Source organism: Calidris pugnax, unplaced genomic scaffold, assembly GCF_001431845.1.
Source record: "Calidris pugnax isolate Ruff unplaced genomic scaffold, ASM143184v1 scaffold404, whole genome shotgun sequence".
In the NCBI taxonomy this organism is placed as follows: domain Eukaryota; kingdom Metazoa; phylum Chordata; class Aves; order Charadriiformes; family Scolopacidae; genus Calidris; species Calidris pugnax.
The window spans coordinates 419,177-435,792 of NW_015091151.1; the positions used below are offsets into that span (position 1 = coordinate 419,177).

The 16,616-nt window shown below is 46.2% G+C and overlaps 2 protein-coding genes across 2 annotated transcripts in view; one reads left to right on the forward strand and one right to left on the reverse strand.

Moving 5' to 3' along the window:
- NCBP1 (nuclear cap binding protein subunit 1) overlaps positions 1 to 274 on the reverse strand; it is a 31,927-nt gene extending 31,653 nt beyond the window's left edge. Inside the window, exon 1 of the mRNA XM_014959218.1 lies at positions 133 to 274. Within this exon, the coding sequence (XP_014814704.1) occupies positions 133 to 178 (46 nt within the window). The 5' untranslated portion in view covers positions 179 to 274. The remainder of the gene's footprint in view (positions 1 to 132) is intronic.
- TSTD2 (thiosulfate sulfurtransferase (rhodanese)-like domain containing 2) lies at positions 151 to 15,696 on the forward strand. Its single transcript, XM_014959219.1, is given in 9 exon segments — positions 151 to 524; positions 527 to 830; positions 4,557 to 4,665; positions 7,016 to 7,141; positions 9,101 to 9,206; positions 10,943 to 11,061; positions 11,708 to 11,866; positions 12,806 to 12,944; positions 14,267 to 15,696. Coding segments are annotated over 9 exon segments (1,662 nt in total). The 5' UTR covers positions 151 to 184; the 3' UTR covers positions 14,527 to 15,696.
- Positions 15,697 to 16,616: the final 920 nt, after the last annotated feature.

The window sequence follows — 16,616 nt, forward strand, 5'->3', positions numbered from 1 at the left end:
CCAGGCCGCCCTCCATTCCATTCCCCCCCACCCCAAACACCCCTTCCCGCCTCGGCGGTACGGCCCCGGCCCGCCCCGCACCGCCCCCGCCGCCTCGCAGGAGAAGTAAAAGAAGGGAAAAAGGCAGGTTACCTCGTCGCTCACCATCGCTGTCGTCGCTGTGCCGCCGTCGCGACATGTCGGGATGCGGCGGGGAACGGGCGGGACGGGGCGGCGCGGGCCACAAGAGGAGCGCGCTCCTTCCACACCGCCCAGCTTACAGCCCGCCACGCTTCTGCTTCCGGGGCAAGGGGCGCGCCGCCGCCGCCTCTCTGCTCCCCGCTCTATTGTGCGGGGGGAGCCGGACCCGGAGGACTTCCGGGGTCAGCGGGGCCAAGCCGGTGGGGAAGCGGCGGCGCGAAAAGAGGAAACTTTCCGGGCGTTTCCCGAGCGACGGCGGCCGGAGGCGGTGGGGATGGTGCCGGGCGAGGCGCCGCCGGAGGGGGAGGCGGCCGCCGCCGCCAGGAAGCAGCGCGCCTGGTGCCGTTTCAGGCCTTTTCCCTCTTCGTCAAAGCGAAGGAGGTGCCGGCGGCGGGAGGCCGGGGTGCCGGGGTGCGGTGGCGGTGCTGCCGGCAGGCGTTCGAGGAGCTGGCCGGCATCCACAGGCATGTGGCCCTGCAGCACGGCGCAGACATCGGGCAGCAGGCAGGGCTGGAGGCCGAGGTCAGCCCCTCCAGCAGCCCGGCTCCGGCTGGCAGCGCGGACGGGCTGGACGGGCACTCGTGTGGCAGCCCTGAGATCTCCTGCACGCTCCCAGACACTAGCCACGTTAGCCACGACGACCTGACAAGGTAAGAAAGTTCCCTCAGCGGTTCAGAGGACCAGTACTGGCCAGGAGTGAGGCCAGTAGGTCGAGGGAGGTCATTCTCCCCCCCCTACTCTGCACTGGTGAGGCCACAACTGGTATAGTGTGTCCAGTTCTGGGCTCCCCTGTTCAAGAGGGACAGGGAACTACTGGAGAGAGTCCAATGTAGGGCAACCAAGATGATTAAGGGATTGGAGCATCTCCCTTATGAGAAAAGGCTGAGAGAGCTGGGGCTCTTTAGCCTGGAGAAGAGAAGGCTGAGGGGAGACCTTATCTATGTTTACAAGTACCTAAAGGGTGGGTTGAAGGATGATGGAGCTGGACTCTTTTCAGTGGTTCCCAGTGACAGGATGAGGGGCAACGGGCACAAGCTGGAACATGGGAAGTTCCACTCAAGTATGAGGAAAAACTTCTTTATGGTGAGGGTGACAGAGCCCTGGAACAGGCTGCCCAGGGAGGTCGTGGAGTCCCCTTCTCTGGAGATCCTCAAGACCCGCCTGGATGCAGTCCTGAGTGATGTGCTCTGGACAATCCTGCTTTGGCAGGGGGGTTGGACTAGATGATCTCTAGAGGTCCCTTCCAACTCTGACAATTTCATGATTCCGTTGGCCTCCTTACTGTTTACGTGACCTTTTGCCAGTACTGCTTTTTTATTTTTATGATGTTCAATCATGTGACACTTTAAGATAGGCAAAGATTCTTCCCTGGTATTCCTTTACATACCTTCCTGAGATACTTCTTTAGATCAATATATGTAGATACCCTCCAGGAGTCACTTAATTTATTTTAATTTCACTCACAACTGGTCATGCCTTTATAAAACATGCAGATTACCATGGTGCTGGTACAGAAGTAGATGTGCTGAATTTTTATGATGGCAAAGGTGGGAACTTCAGAGGATTGAACTATCAGAGCTGTATCTTCCCACATTGTTAAAGCAGACCTGTGCAGGTTTTACTTTGTAGAATCATAGGATTATTTTGGGTTGGAAGGGACCTTAAAAATTATCTAATTCCAGCCCCCCTGCCCTGGGACACCTCCCAGAAGACCAGGTTGCTTAAAGCCCCATCCAGCCTGGCCTTGGACACCTCCAGGGATGGGGCATCCCCAACTTCTTTGGACAACGGGTTCCCATGTCTCACCACCCTCATAGTGAAAAATTTCTTCCTAATATCTAACCTAAATCTACCCTCTTTCAGTGTAACGCCATTACCCTTTGTCCTATTGCTAGACTCCCTGATAAAGAGTCCTTCCCCAGCTCTCCGTTAGCCCCCCTAAGGTCTCCCTGGAGTCTTCTCTTCTCCAGGTTGAACAACCCCAACTCTCAGCCTGTCCTCATAGAAGAGGTGCTCCAGCCCACTCTGATCATCTTCGTGGCCCTCCTCTGGACTCTCTCCAACAGGTCCATGTCTTTCCTGTGCTGAGGTCTCCAGAGCTGGACGCAGTACTCCAGGTCAGCTCTCACGAGAGTGAAGTAGAGGAGCAGAATCACCTCCCTCATCCTGCTGGCCGCGCTGCTTTTGATGCAGCCCAGGATATGGTTAGTTTCTGGGCTGTGAGCAGATATTGCTGGCTCACGTCCAGCTTTTCATCCACTAACAACCCCACGTCCTCCTCAGCAGGGCTGCTCTCAGTCCCTTCATCCCCACCCTGTACTGATACCAGGGGTTGCCCCAGCCCATGTGCAGGATGCTGCACTTGGCTTTGTTGAATCTCATGAGGTTTGCACAGGCCCACCTCTCAAGCCTGTCCAGGTCTCTCTGGATGGTATCCCTCAGCTCTCACGAGAGTGAAGTAGAGGAGCAGAATCACCTCCCTCATCCTGCTGGCCGCGCTGCTTTTGATGCAGCCCAGGATATGGTTAGTTTCTGGGCTGTGAGCAGATATTGCTGGCTCACGTCCAGCTTTTCATCCACTAACAACCCCACGTCCTCCTCAGCAGGGCTGCTCTCAGTCCCTTCATCCCCACCCTGTACTGATACCAGGGGTTGCCCCAGCCCATGTGCAGGATGCTGCACTTGGCTTTGTTGAATCTCATGAGGTTTGCACAGGCCCACCTCTCAAGCCTGTCCAGGTCTCTCTGGATGGTATCCCTTCCCTCCAGCGTGTCAACCGCACCACACAGGTATTGTTGGCAACTTGCTGAGAGTGCACTCAATCCCACTGTAGTTTCTGGGCTGTGAGCAGATATTGCTGGCTCACGTCCAGCTTTTCATCCACTAACAACCCCACGTCCTCCTCAGCAGGGCTGCTCTCAGTCCCTTCATCCCCACCCTGTACTGATACCAGGGGTTGCCCCAGCCCATGTGCAGGATGCTGCACTTGGCTTTGTTGAATCTCATGAGGTTTGCACAGGCCCACCTCTCAAGCCTGTCCAGGTCTCTCTGGATGGTATCCCTTCCCTCCAGCGTGTCAACCGCACCACACAGGTATTGTTGGCAACTTGCTGAGAGTGCACTCAATCCCACTGTCCACGTCACCAACAAATTTAACAAATGTTAAATAATACTGGTCACAGTATGGACCCTTGAGGGACAACACTTGTCACCTGGACATTGAGCTGTTGACTACAACTCTTGAGTGTGACCATGCAACGAATTCCTTATTCCCTGAGTGTGCTGTCAAGTCCATGTCTCTCCAATTTAGAGACCAGGATGTCATGTGGGACAGTGTCAAAGGCTTTGCACAGATCCAGGTAGATGATGTCAGTTGCTCTTCCCTCATCCACCAAGGCTCTAACCTCATTGTAGAGGGCCACCAAATTTGTCAGGCACGATTCACCCTTGGTGAAGCCATGTTGGCTGTCACCAATTGCCTCCTTACTTTCAAAGTGTCTTAGTGTAGTTTCTAGGAGGATCTGCTCCATGATCTTGCCAGGCACTGAAGTGAGATTGACTGGCCTGTGCAATCCCCAAGTATTCCTTTTTTCCCCTTTTAGGAATGGGGGTCATGTTTCTCCTTTTGCAGTCAGTGGGAACTTCACCAATCTGCCACGACTTCAAATATTCAAATATGGATAGTGGCTTAGGAAATTCATCTGCCAGTTCCCTCAGGACCCTCTGCTGCATCTCATCAGGTTGTTGAAGACTTTGATCTCTAAATGAGGAAGGACCATAACAGAGAAGTGCAGAACAGCAGGGTATGCTCTGCAGAGGTCCATTTTCTGAGCTCATTCAAGTGCCTTAAGGGCTTGTTAGCTATGAATATGTAGGTATACGAAAATGTTTCGGACTGTGAGAAGGTTTGGCTTGTACTGCTCTGAATGCCTGCACGCACAATCTCGCTGCAGATTTTGGCTTTTTACATTTAGATAGCTCAAACACTTGAATTTTCAGTGTGCAAGTTTGTCAAATTAAGCACTTAATGGGACACTTGTGTGCACAGAAGAGGAGTTCATGTGTCCTGAGAGAAACGTGAGTAGAAACTTGAGGCCACTGACAGAGATGTTCCATGCAGCACAGATGAGTTCATTTTGTAACCGGTCCTGAGAACTAAGAATGTGGGAGCTTTGATAGTTCATATTTCTCTTGGAAATAAGCCCAGCAGTGCTAATGCCTCCAAAGTTTGTTGTGTTGTTTTGGTTTGGTTTTGTCCCCACATCTGCCAGAAAAAAAATGTTTGCTTTTTGAAGGGTTAATGCAGTAGTATATTTTTGTGCTTTCAACCCTAACGTCCTTTTTCTATTTGTTCGTCTTTGCCATGCTATGGACAGCAAGGTGGGAGAAGTACTTCTGTATTACTGTTACTGTGAGGTGAAGGATCCAGAGAAGCTCTGTGCTTGGCAAAAGGCTCTGTGCCAGCATCTGCATCTCACTGGCAAGGTAAGGTTTTAGGCAATGGTTGCATTCTTAACAGAAAAGCATCTCCTTTGCTTAGTGCAGGATGATGGAGCATGTGGAGAACCAAAGTGTTTTGCACCAGGAGGTGCTAGTCCGTTATGATCCTATTAAGAAAGGCACTCAGACTCTGTAGAGCGCCATTTGACGTGCTGTTTAAGAGCTAAGTCTACAAAGAAAAAGAGAATAATACAGATAATCTTTTATCCCTTTCGATGCTGGGAACCCTGACTTGTGCAGCGCTGAGTGAGCCTCTGATCCACGTGCAACACACCATGCAGACCCTGTTACTCCATTTCCATCATTCGAACTGCTACAGGTGCTTTTTTTACAGGACAACAAGTCTTTTCAGCATCCCTACTGTCAAGCAGAAAGGATGCACTTTTAGTTAAAGACAGGGACAAGCAGGTGGCATAATCACTGGTATGAATAGGGAGCTATGTGCAAGCATCTCTGTTAGGGTTATCGGGCTGGGTTTATTCTGCAGCTAAAGGATACGTGCAGCACAGCCCAGCCTGACGGCCGAGCTGGAGGTGCAGCGTTGTGCAGCAAGGGTCTGGGCTCACTCCTGTTACGTGTATCACTAACTCCTCCATGTGCAGTGGGCTTCCGGTCAGAATCTCTGCACTGAGCTGTAATCCATGCTGTCAGGGCTGAGGTGAGAGCAGCTGACACCTTAGGCTACTGTCCTGGTTTGAGGTAAAACAGAACCAACTTCCTGTTCAGTAATTTCTCTTCTTAGCTAGGCCTCTTCTGACTTTCTGAAATTAACAGCCTATTGTGCAGAAAACTTCGTTCTCAGAGTGATAAGACCAATGTTTGCACTTCATGCCAAGGAATGGTATGCAGAGAGGCTCTTGCTTGTACTTATTGCCATAACAACCAAGGTCAGCTAATTGTGTTATTTGCCCCATTGGAGGGTCGGAAACGGAGAAGCGTAGAGGGGTCCCACCTGCAGGGAGGAGCGGGCAGGACAGGTGACCCAAACATGACCAACAGGGTATTCCATCCCACCTGCATCATGCCCAGTATAAAAGCTGAGGGATCAAAGGCCCAGCCTCTTTATTCAATGGCCGACGTCCAAAGAGGATCTGCCTTTGATCCAGATTCGTGTGTTCCTGACTCCTGAGCTGGAATCCGGTTCCCATCTGTCACTGAGTCAAGTCTGGGACTTTCCCCAGTGCCTGCCAGTGATGTCATCCTGGGAGCTTCACACAGTTTTGTATCTATTGTATCTATTTCATTATTTCCTTTTAATTTTATTATTAATATTTTATTAAAGTAGTTTAGTTCCTTGTAAACTTGTAAATCTCTTTCTCTCTCCTCCTGGGAGTGGGAAGTCAGGGGAGACCATCTGTCACCCGTAATAGGCCAATGTGGCCTAAACCATGACAACCACACCATAGGATAGCAGTGCTTATGCCTCCACAGTCTTTTTATTTTTCCTTCTGGCAAAGGATCAAGGAGGTAAGTTGGCTCATGTAGCTGGCCTCTTGAGGCTTTGGGCAAAGGTGAATTTTGGCATCATGAAACTGATGTTCTAGACAATTTGTGGGAAGAAGGATTTTTCAAGAGGGCAACTCAGAGCAGGAGACTACTTTTATCTTTGACTTGTCTTCCTAAGTAGCTTCTCTTTCTTTGCTAATGGTAGGCACCTTCCTTGTTCTGTCAGCACGGATCTGGGGCTGAAGTGTCCTGATGCATTTCCTTCTTTTTTTGCTCAGCTATATAGTCTGGTGGTTGGTATTTTTCTTATTTTTTTTATTTTTTTCATCTCCAAGACAGGTACAGCATTTGCCAGTTGTTTTTTTCCTTCCCTCTTATCTTCAGTCTCTTTTAAAAAAAAATAATTCACCACTTCAGAGTTATTGTTCATTTGTCAGTGCTGGAGATAAAATGACTCACACTGAAATTTAATATTACATGCAGTATTATGCAAATTCACATTTTCCTTTTAGCTGTGTGAGTCATTGGGCACAATCCCATTGTTCTTTCTGAGGCAGAGTTCCAGTGGGAATTTTAATGCTGACTGCAGGATTTGCCTGTTAACTAGTTAGCATTTCTCTCTTTATTACATGGACTTTTCTGATTGTCTTGATGTCATTCTTTTGAAATGGCTCTGACGTGATTACTGGGGTTTTATTCCTGTATTATTTATTTTCTTCTCTATGTTCAACTTCAGTATAACCTTCCTTTCCTTCCTTCCTCAATAGTCTCTTTTCTGGACATACTTCTGTGTCTGCCTTTTGTCACACAGTCATATTTTGCTAAGTTCACTGTGATCTGAATTTGCTGTTACTAAGCCTTAGCCCCAGCATCTCCTCTTGCCTTCTAGGTACGAGTTGCTTCAGAAGGGATTAATGGGACAGTTGGTGGAAGCAAAGTAGCTACCAGGCTCTACATTGAAGTCATGCTTTCCCAGCCTCTGTTCAAAGACATTTTGTGTCAAGAGGATTTCAAGGTATGAAAAAAATAATTTCTACACAGACATTGTTAATTGAGGATGTTTGCTCTTTGAGAAATAAGCACATTGCTTCTTGATAGTATTACTTCTGCTCTAGCAGTTCTGCTCTCCCAGCACTGATCTAAGCCAAGGGTTCCTAACCTTACTTTATGTAGATATCCCTGCCGGTTTTCATGAGCAGTAGCAGTTATCACGAGCAGTGATAGCAGCTGCTGCAAGCTTTGGTAGCTATGGGTGCAGGTGCAAAGCCCCCCATACAAGTGAATGAGGGTGTGTTCTTCAGCCCCACCATTCTTCAACAAGCATTTACTCCAACTTGTCTGCCGGGACCAAGCCATCACAACGTACACTTGCCCAACCAAAGTATTCCCGCGCTCTCCTCTTCACCCTGATTTGAGATCCTCCCCTAGAAGCTTACAAGTTTAGGTTCATGCAGGCTTTGGTGTCCTTATAGGTGCACTGACAGTTCCATGAATCAGATGCCTGGTAGGGAAAAAAAACAGGCAGAGTCAAGAGGTTTCTCCCTATTCCAGTTAGTGCCTGGCTGGAGGGAGAGGGAGGTGCAAACTTCTGCTTAAGCCTGAGCATATGCGCTGATTGCTGTCTTCAGATGGTGATGGCAGCTGTGGCTGGCACCGTATGGCATTCTGGTAGTGCTTTGCTGCCCCAGCACTGCAGGTATTGCTTTCTCTGTGAAAAAGGAAAGCTGCTGCTTTTATTAGCATCTTTCTTTTCCACACAATTTTATTTGCAGAGAGTACTATTTTGTTTACCATAAATAACTAGATCAAAGAGAGTTAGTGAAACTCAAATCCCGTGTAGCGCTGCAGTGCTGATTCACTCTTAGCTTTTTAACTGTTGTGCTTAGCTGGTTTTCAAGGGTAAATGTGACCTGTTAGTCAAAGTGATGTGTAGATGCGAAAAAAAAAAACAAAAACAAAACACCAGGGATGGAATTTTACCTTGACCTTGGCAAAATCTCGAACCTTGCATGATCTCTCTAGGCATTGACACTCATGTGTTGGTATGTGATGGTATTGTCTGTCTCCCAGGTCCTCTGCATGCTGTGTACCCAAGTGAGTGGGGGGTTCAGGTCCTGTGCCATGAAGATGTGGGCACAGAGGACTGAAAATTGCATGTGGGGCTATGAAAATATTCAGTGGTCACTGTAGTTGCTACAGACTATTTCTGTGCTAGCTGGGACAGTGCTGCACAGCACTGCACTTCTGTTTGAGTGTTTTTATGCTTCATAATGCCTAAGCCATCTTTGAGGCTCAGCCCTGGAGAAATTCCTGATTCCTGTCACCTGCACTACGGGCACCTACCAAAAAGGGCTTTCCAGGACCTCCAGAGGAAGAATCCTACGCTTGAGTTTGGACGTGGGTGGTGTCCAACTCCACTGCTAACAAATATTGAAGCTGGCTAACCTCCCATATGTCTCTTTCACGCCATGAACCACTGCATTTCTTATGGCACATGTCATGACTGGAGGCCCAGGTGTGCTTGTGTTGGGGGTCAGAGGGGCTGAAGAGAACTGACACCCAGAGGTGTCACCATGATCCGTCACTGGAGGAGGTTATTTAATATTCCTGTCAGGGTCAGTATGCTCTGCAGGGGCCTCGACTTTCTCATGATAGGTGCTAGTGACGTTGTTTCTGACAAAGATCTGTCCTCCTTTCCACATCTCAGTGACTTGCACCTTACTCCAAATGGTGCCTGTCTCACCTGCAGAGTCGTCATTGGTCCTATGATATCTGTCTGCCTGGTCACGGTAGGGGTCCACTGCCTAAACCTGGGGATTTAGAGCATGGATTTCAGTGGGAGAGGCATTTCTTCCCCTCAGCCATCAATAGACTTTCATATTCTAGTGAGCTGTAGAAATTAAAGTGAATGGGTATTTTTAATCTTCACACCTGGCAAATTTTGGTGGATTGTTTTTTATGTTTAATTTCCTAGAGCAGTGCAGGAGGAGCTCACTGTTTCCCAGACCTTCGAGTTGGAGTATTCAAAGAAATTGTACCTATGGGCATTGATCCAAAGATAGTGTCTTATAAAGAAACTGGTAAGTTGATTTAATGAAAAAATAAAGCCTCTCACCCAAGGGAGAAATGAGTGAAGAATAAAGTACTCTCATCAATAACATTTCCTTCTGCACAGCGGCCAGGACATGGGAAAAGTAGATACAGAAATTGGTTTCTTACTGGTAGTCAGAAGTCACTGGCGCAGGGAATTTGCTGGCCCAGCTTTTGCTTTGCTAAGTGTTCAGCTGCCTCAAAAAATAGAATTAACTTTCTGTTTTGTGGGAAACAGTAACCGTTCAGATGACATCAAGCAGTTTCCTTGTTTTGGGGTAGGGACATACCTTGTGCTTTCATCAGGGAGTAAGTCACTGAGCATCTGCTAAAGATGGATGTAAGGTGAAACTGTGTATGATGGTTAGGAAAGACATTTCAGTGTGTTTATGTATTCATACTTGTTCTAAATATTCTGTAGGTGCTTGGGACTGCTCAGAAATTATACCATATAAAGAGCTTCAATGCTCTCTTTTTCTGGTTAGCTTGCAGTAAGAACTAAGCTGTATAGGAAGAACTTTCCATGGAGTCCTCTTGTGGATCCAGTGGATTGTGGTGTTCTGCACGCTGAGAGCTTTTATTTTTAGAAACCGCCAGAATCCCACTGAAGCTTACAGTTGAGTATACACGTGTTCTTGTGTGAGGGACTGCTGACTTGGCTTTACTTATGTTGAAGCTAACAGCCATGCTCCTGCTTTTTACACAAAAGTAGAGCGAAGTTCTGCATCAGGTCCTTGCCACTCCTCACATGATGTAACACAGGCTACATTTGTTTTCTGCTACCTGTAGCTGCTTAGTGTGGATTATGCCCGATAAAACGTTACTGGCTGTACATCTGCTATGAGGACACTTATGTAGGTGGTAAGCAGGAGCACAGCTAGTAGCAACTGACAGTGGTTTTGGCCTTTTTTCTTTTTTTTCCAACAAGAGGTTTTCTTGGTGGTAAATTTTTACACTGTCTTTGCGGTTTGGGCAGAGGATTATTTTTTCTCCCATTTTTGGCACTTTGTGGGATGTATGTTTGGTTATTTATTTCCTTTTTTTTTCCTTTTTCCTCCCATTTTACAGCATTTTATGGAGATGGTTCCCATTACTCTCGCAGGTTGCTTGTAGGGTTATTCTTTAATAAGGTAATGGATTTTGTTGGCAGTGGTTTTTTGCTTTTCAGGATGTTGGTAGTTCTAAGTCCTGTGCAACCTGAAAGCTGAGAAACTTCATGTAAATTGAAGCTATACTGAAAGTAATATAGGCTTATGGAAATTTTCCATTTTTATCAACAGAGAAGAGTTTCATTGAAAAAATTGTATTTCTGTAGACTTCTGTACGTCCAAATGTAATGAAAGATGAGAAAAGGGAAGGGAAACATTTTTCACTCTTGCTTTTACAACTGTGAGAGTTGCCGGGGGATGTATAACTAAGATCATAGAGACAGGCGCCTGTCTGCTGCTGCTTCTGTCATGTGGAACAATGTTGTGTTTGCTTTTATTTGCCAATCGGAAGCCAAACATAGATAAACTTGGCTGGTTGAGTTGGGACAAAAAGTGTGTGAGCTGTCACAGAAAATTTTTGTTTGGAAGTCTGAGGAGATTCTGGACAAACGAGGTCATACGTAACATTGTTTTGTAGTTCTTTTCTCACTTCTGTTTTTTTTTCTCCTTTTTTCCCTTTGTGTTTTGTTTTGGTTGTTTGTTTTTTTTTGGTTTTTTTTTTTTTTTTTTTTTTTAAGGAATCCATTTATCCCCTCAGGAATTTCATAGAGAAGTAGAACAGTATTTGTCTCAGGCCAGTCAAGGACAAAGCGATACCATCTTGCTGGATTGTAGGAACTTCTATGAAAGTAAAATAGTAAGTGTTGCTTGCTTGCTTCTCGCTGTGTGTTACAAGTGCTGGGGGAAAGCATTTCACATTGTGAGGGTGCAGCCTTACTGGAAGAAGAGACTCCATATTCCAGATTGACTGTAATATGTACAAAATTCAATGTAGCAATTAATATTGGACAGTAGCAGCAGAAGACCTGCTCAGCAACTCAGCACGGATCCTGCCCGGCTAAGTGCTTATACAGCTTGGGACAGGAGAAAGACAAAGTGGTCCATAACAGTATTAGCAGTGAATGCCATGTAACTTGAAGTAAAAGTAGCATAATTTGTTAAGAATGCTTTCCAGCACTTTTTGCCTTGTTCCATACATCAAAAAGAACAGGGGCGACTTGCTGTCACACCCACCAGCCCTCCCGTACTATTGTGGCTCATCCTCCCCCCAACAGTTCTGTTCTGCTTAGGTCCCTCTTTTATGTTTGGGTGCATGTTGTGTCCAGAATCCCCTTACAGATTTTTACAGGGATTTTGATGCAGAAATGCAGCTGAGGAACTGACTAAAGCAGCTGCAGTGAGCTGAGTGTTCTGGCCTTGAAGGTTTTTTACTTCCTCTAGTTCGAGGCACAGTGTGTAAGACTGCTCGTAACCAGTCGCATGGCCATCTGTTGTTACTGCAGGGGCATTTCCAGGGCTGTCTGGCTCCAGATATCAGGAAGTTCAGCTATTTTCCCAGCTATGTAGATGAAAACCTGGAGCTTTTTAAGGACAAGCGTGTCCTGATGTACTGCACAGGAGGAATTCGTTGTGAAAGAGGCTCTGCTTACCTACGGAGCAAGGTGAGATGCCCACTCTTGAGGGCAGTTGTGAGTGTTGGGGAACTGTGGCTGCTTTAGGGGCAGCTGTCTTTTCTTTTGTTGGAAAATTCTTACTGAGCACAAACTGCTCAATGAGCAGGTGGGGAGATAAATGTCTCTGACACACACTTGCCTCAAGCTGTCTGTCAAGGAAGTGGGTAGTTTAATGCATCCCAGGATGATCTGCACGGACAAGTGTCACAGCAGTGATTGCTCTGTGAAAATAATTTTATAACCCATTTGCTGAGAAGGGGTACTTGTAAGTCTGCCCTGCCCACTGTAACGGTGTTTTACGACGGTTTGAGAGCATTCTGCAGTGTTTCCACGAGCTCTGTCTAGGTTATGCTCTGTAATCATTACTGCACAGCTTGAGCATCTCAGAGTGCTGAAAATCAGCCAGTCAGTGCTTTCCCACTGTTGTGGAATTAAATCCAGTACACTGCATTGTTCTGATGGTGCTTGCCAGCCCACTCTTTTCCTGGATCCCTCCCTCAAGGAGCAAGGAAACAGCACACATGTATGTTCTCCAGAGATTTAACTTCGATTTTTTTTTTCTCTGCTTCACCAATGGGAACCCAGAGAAATTCTGTTCCTGGTAACAGCTCACTACATAAAACCAGAATAAGTAACGGCTCACAGAGGTTCAAAAGCATTTGATGTGTGATGCAGCAGACCTCCCTCACCTGATGAGGTTACCAGCCTTTTTGTGACTGTAACATTAAGTGCACATGTGGGTTCATGTCAACAAGCCAGGATTGTGGAGCTGCCCCATAATCCCTGATGGCACGTGGTGCCATCTGATGGTGACTGAGAAGATGCTGCTTTTTGTTGACCCCTGGCATTTACATTTGCTTTGGGAACTCTGGCACATCACCTCTGCTGCTGTCTCCTTCAGCTTTTCTGCTAATATGTTTTAAACAGGCAGTGTGCAGAGAGGTATACCAGCTAAAAGGAGGAATTCACAAGTACCTGGAAGAGTTTCCAGATGGATTCTACAGGGGGAAGCTGTTTGTGTTTGATGACCGTTACGCCATTTGTTCCAATGAAGATATCATCTCAGGTAGGACTACGTAATGTAAGTGCAGAAGGCTGGGAGGCTTTTGCAATCGTTTCCACAGGGATGTGCAGGATAGGGACAGCCAAACTGGTCTGCGTACTTCTTCCTCATATTTGCTTTGATCTTTTAGTGCCATCACTTTTCATGATGATTGTCAACTCTATGGCTTTAACATATAAAACGGAAATGAGAGAAAAGGGTCTCACTAAATACAGTTCCCTAAAACTGCAGCAGTAAAAGGAAGCATTCCCTGCAGAACAGCTGCTGTTATGAGCCATCTGCAGCTATGGAGATGTGTGTCAAGCACTACTGCTGTTGTTACCCACAGTGCTGATCAGACTGTGGTTGGCCAAGTGACCAGAGCGTTAAATAGTTCTCCTGCTGTCAGCTGTTCTCTGCTCCAGTAATCTCACAGAACATCAGCACAGGCTGCCAAGCACTAGGAGAGGAGTGGCACTAAGCTCTACAGCACTTTTTTATTTTCATGCTTTACAAGCTGCTGTAGCCTGTAGAATTTCAGTCACCTCTAGCTGAAGTTGTTAAGAACATTGCCTGGGCTTCTGGCTGGGGTCGCTCTTCAGATATTGCAAATGAAATATTGGTTTTCTTCTTCTCAGTTGCCAAGTACAAATAGATGGAATTTGGCTCTAGCCTTCTTTAGGAAGCAGCACTGTTTTTCCTCTGAGTGGGTAACTCTTTAAGCATAACCTCCTATTCATTCTCTGCAATTACCATATACAACTTGAAGGTGCTTGGCTTGATGTAGAAACAGAACACACTCTGGATACATCTGAGCTACCCCTACAGAAGTGTTGCGGTAGGCATCTTCTTGATGGTACAGCTAAATGGGGCTGTAGCTTTAAGTTAAAGGGTTCAAACCTGTATGATGATGTGGAAGGACTCAACCAGGACTGCAACTGACACCCCACCTGGACAATCCGTTGTTTTAGGTGGGAGGAAGTCCCATGGCACCTTTTTCCCCAGCAGGCAATATTCCTGCATACTAATTTAATTACCACCAGCGTATCTTTCTTCTTCTCTTGGCAGCAAGAATCTTTAAATCTGCCTAATCAGAACTAGAGGAAGCACTGCTGAGTACTTTTTCCTTTTCCTGAGAGACAGCTGTCCTAAGTTTTTTACATCAAAAAGGAAGTTTAAAAATGAACTAGGTTCTGGAAGATAAAGCTAAAGCAGGAATTAAAAAGCTGGAAGACAATAGATAGCCAAGTGAGAGATTGCATCCCCCTGGTGCCTGGGAGAATCCTCTGCAAGGGGGACAGATGGGGCATGTTGGTGTTAACTTTTTGTTTTCCTACTCCCTCCAGCATGCAGATACTGTGGGACACTGTGGGACCAGTATAAACTTTGTTCCAGCCAGCACTGCCGGCAGCTTGTCCTGACATGTCCAAGTTGTCGCAACAAAGGTCTTACAGCTTGCTGTCCTGTTTGTCAAGAGAAAGAGCTCAAGGTGACTTCAAGGGCTTCAGGACAGACGCTTAAGGAGGAGTGTGAATGTACATGGAGACGGCCAAGGGTACCTATTGAACACGTCTCGCAAAGGACGCTGGATGCAGGAAAAGATTAAGCAGTTTCTTTCATTAGCTAATCTGACATGTGCTAATGCAAAGGGCTTCTACAACCAGATCCCCATCTGTTACTCAGTTAGGTTTGGAAATCAGGAAAATGCGTTGGCTTGGAAAGTCTTGTTCATACGCTGCCTTTAAGCCTCTTGTATGCCCTCAAAACCATCCATTACTTGACTGCACATTACCAGCATGCCCAGCCCTTCACCAGCACTACAGGATTCCTCTCCCTGGGTACAGTCCTGTAGCCTGGCTTTTGCCATGGGGATTTTGGAGCAGAGTATGTGTGTTAGGGCACAGCTGCTCACAATTCAAAAGAAACTGAAGGGACATAAGAATAGTTCCACTATTTTCCTCCTGTGTGGAGATGGATCTGTCCCGCCTCTCCATTGATCATGCATTTGCTTCAGTAGCTAGTGCTCGGGTATGAAAACCACAGATGTATCTGTTGGGTGTGGGTACGTGACCAGATTAGAGCTGAAGATATTTTCCACATACATGCCATCTGCCTGCATCTCTTGCTTTATACCATTGAGAAGCAACGTTACCTGAAGTCACCGACTTGACTCCTGTGTAAAACTGGCTGAAGGCAGCATAAGGACCCACAGATACCATCTGTTCAGCCGTTCCTGTGTGTGACCTGTAGGATGAACAGCAAAAGTCATCCTCATTCCAATGCTCTGTCTCCCCGGGAACTGTTGTTTCCCTCACCTTGTCAGTATGTGAAATATCCAGGGCTCAGCTCTGCTTGCACTAGAAGAATCCGACAGCTTGAAGCTTTTTGAAACTGAAACACACAGAGAGGGGAGCACAGAGCCTGTCAAAATACCAGCATTGTGGCACTGGAATTGACGCTGACACGTGAGCATAAATGTCAGCAACAGCTACAAGGAAACTGCAAGGTCCTTTATCCGAGTCAAATAATTCAAGATTTGGGGATAATTTGTGCTTTGTAAACGTGGGTTGAGTTTTTCAAAAGCTGTGAGATGTTTATGCAATTTCCAACTCCTATTAGTGGAGAAATTGTCTTTGAATTTGAGGGGATCCACAGCATATGAGCTCAGAATACTCCGCCTGCTGCTTTGTGTGCCTGATGCTGTAGAATGTACAGAAAGGTTTTATTAATTAGTGTAGAAGATGTGTCTTGACTGAAAAAATGTCTTTGAAACTTACTGTCATTCTTGGTACTAAATAGTAGTTAGTCATTAGGAAATCAAAATCACTTACTGGTTTGTTGGGTTTTTTTACTGGCAACTGCTTTTAAAAGCAAGAAAAGAGTTTACTCAGGTTTCTGCAGTTGCTTACTGACAGTTAGGGCAATGTTATTTTCGTACAGGTTGTAACTTCCTCCCACAGTGCTTTCGATTCATCAAGGCCCCATTGTTGGCTTGACTAACAACTTCAAGACATGGGTGTTGGTTCCATTAAAGCCACGGCAAGCATTTTTTCTGACCTCCAGTATTGCTACCCTGAAATCAACGGTTCAGCAACTGTCTTTTTGACGGTTCCTTTCATGAAGCAAGACGTTGAAACTTACAAATGTCTAATTTGGGAATCTTTCTAGGATGTTAGTTAATAGTAGATCTGTGCACAATCCATACTGGAGTAGAAACTGGAAAATTCCCATCAGTATACTTCGTCAGCACCCATGGTCCCTTGGCATCTTGCCTCCCAAGCTTTGCTGACCAGTTAACCTCTGTGCTTTCGAGGACTGGAATATTTGTGGAAAAACGGGCAAGCTCGACTTGCAAGCCTGGTCTACAGCACTGATGGGAGTGCCCCAACTTGCATATTATACTCTCTCTTTTCTTCATGCATTAGGCTAAAAAGAATAGAGTTTTATAATTCAGTCTTATCAGCAAGTTTGGAACACTGCAGTCTATTTGGAAGGCTGTTTCTATATCACTTATCAATGCAGAATGGCAACAACTATATTTTATATGTAAACTTCTGAAACTCCTAAGAGATGATAAATAACCTTTAGTGCTTCCATCATAATTTTTAAAGTACTGCACAAATACACTTCATCTGTTATGCTGGAGGTGCTTAATTCTGCAGAGGTAAATGCTGAAACCTAGCTAGCTGTCTGCCA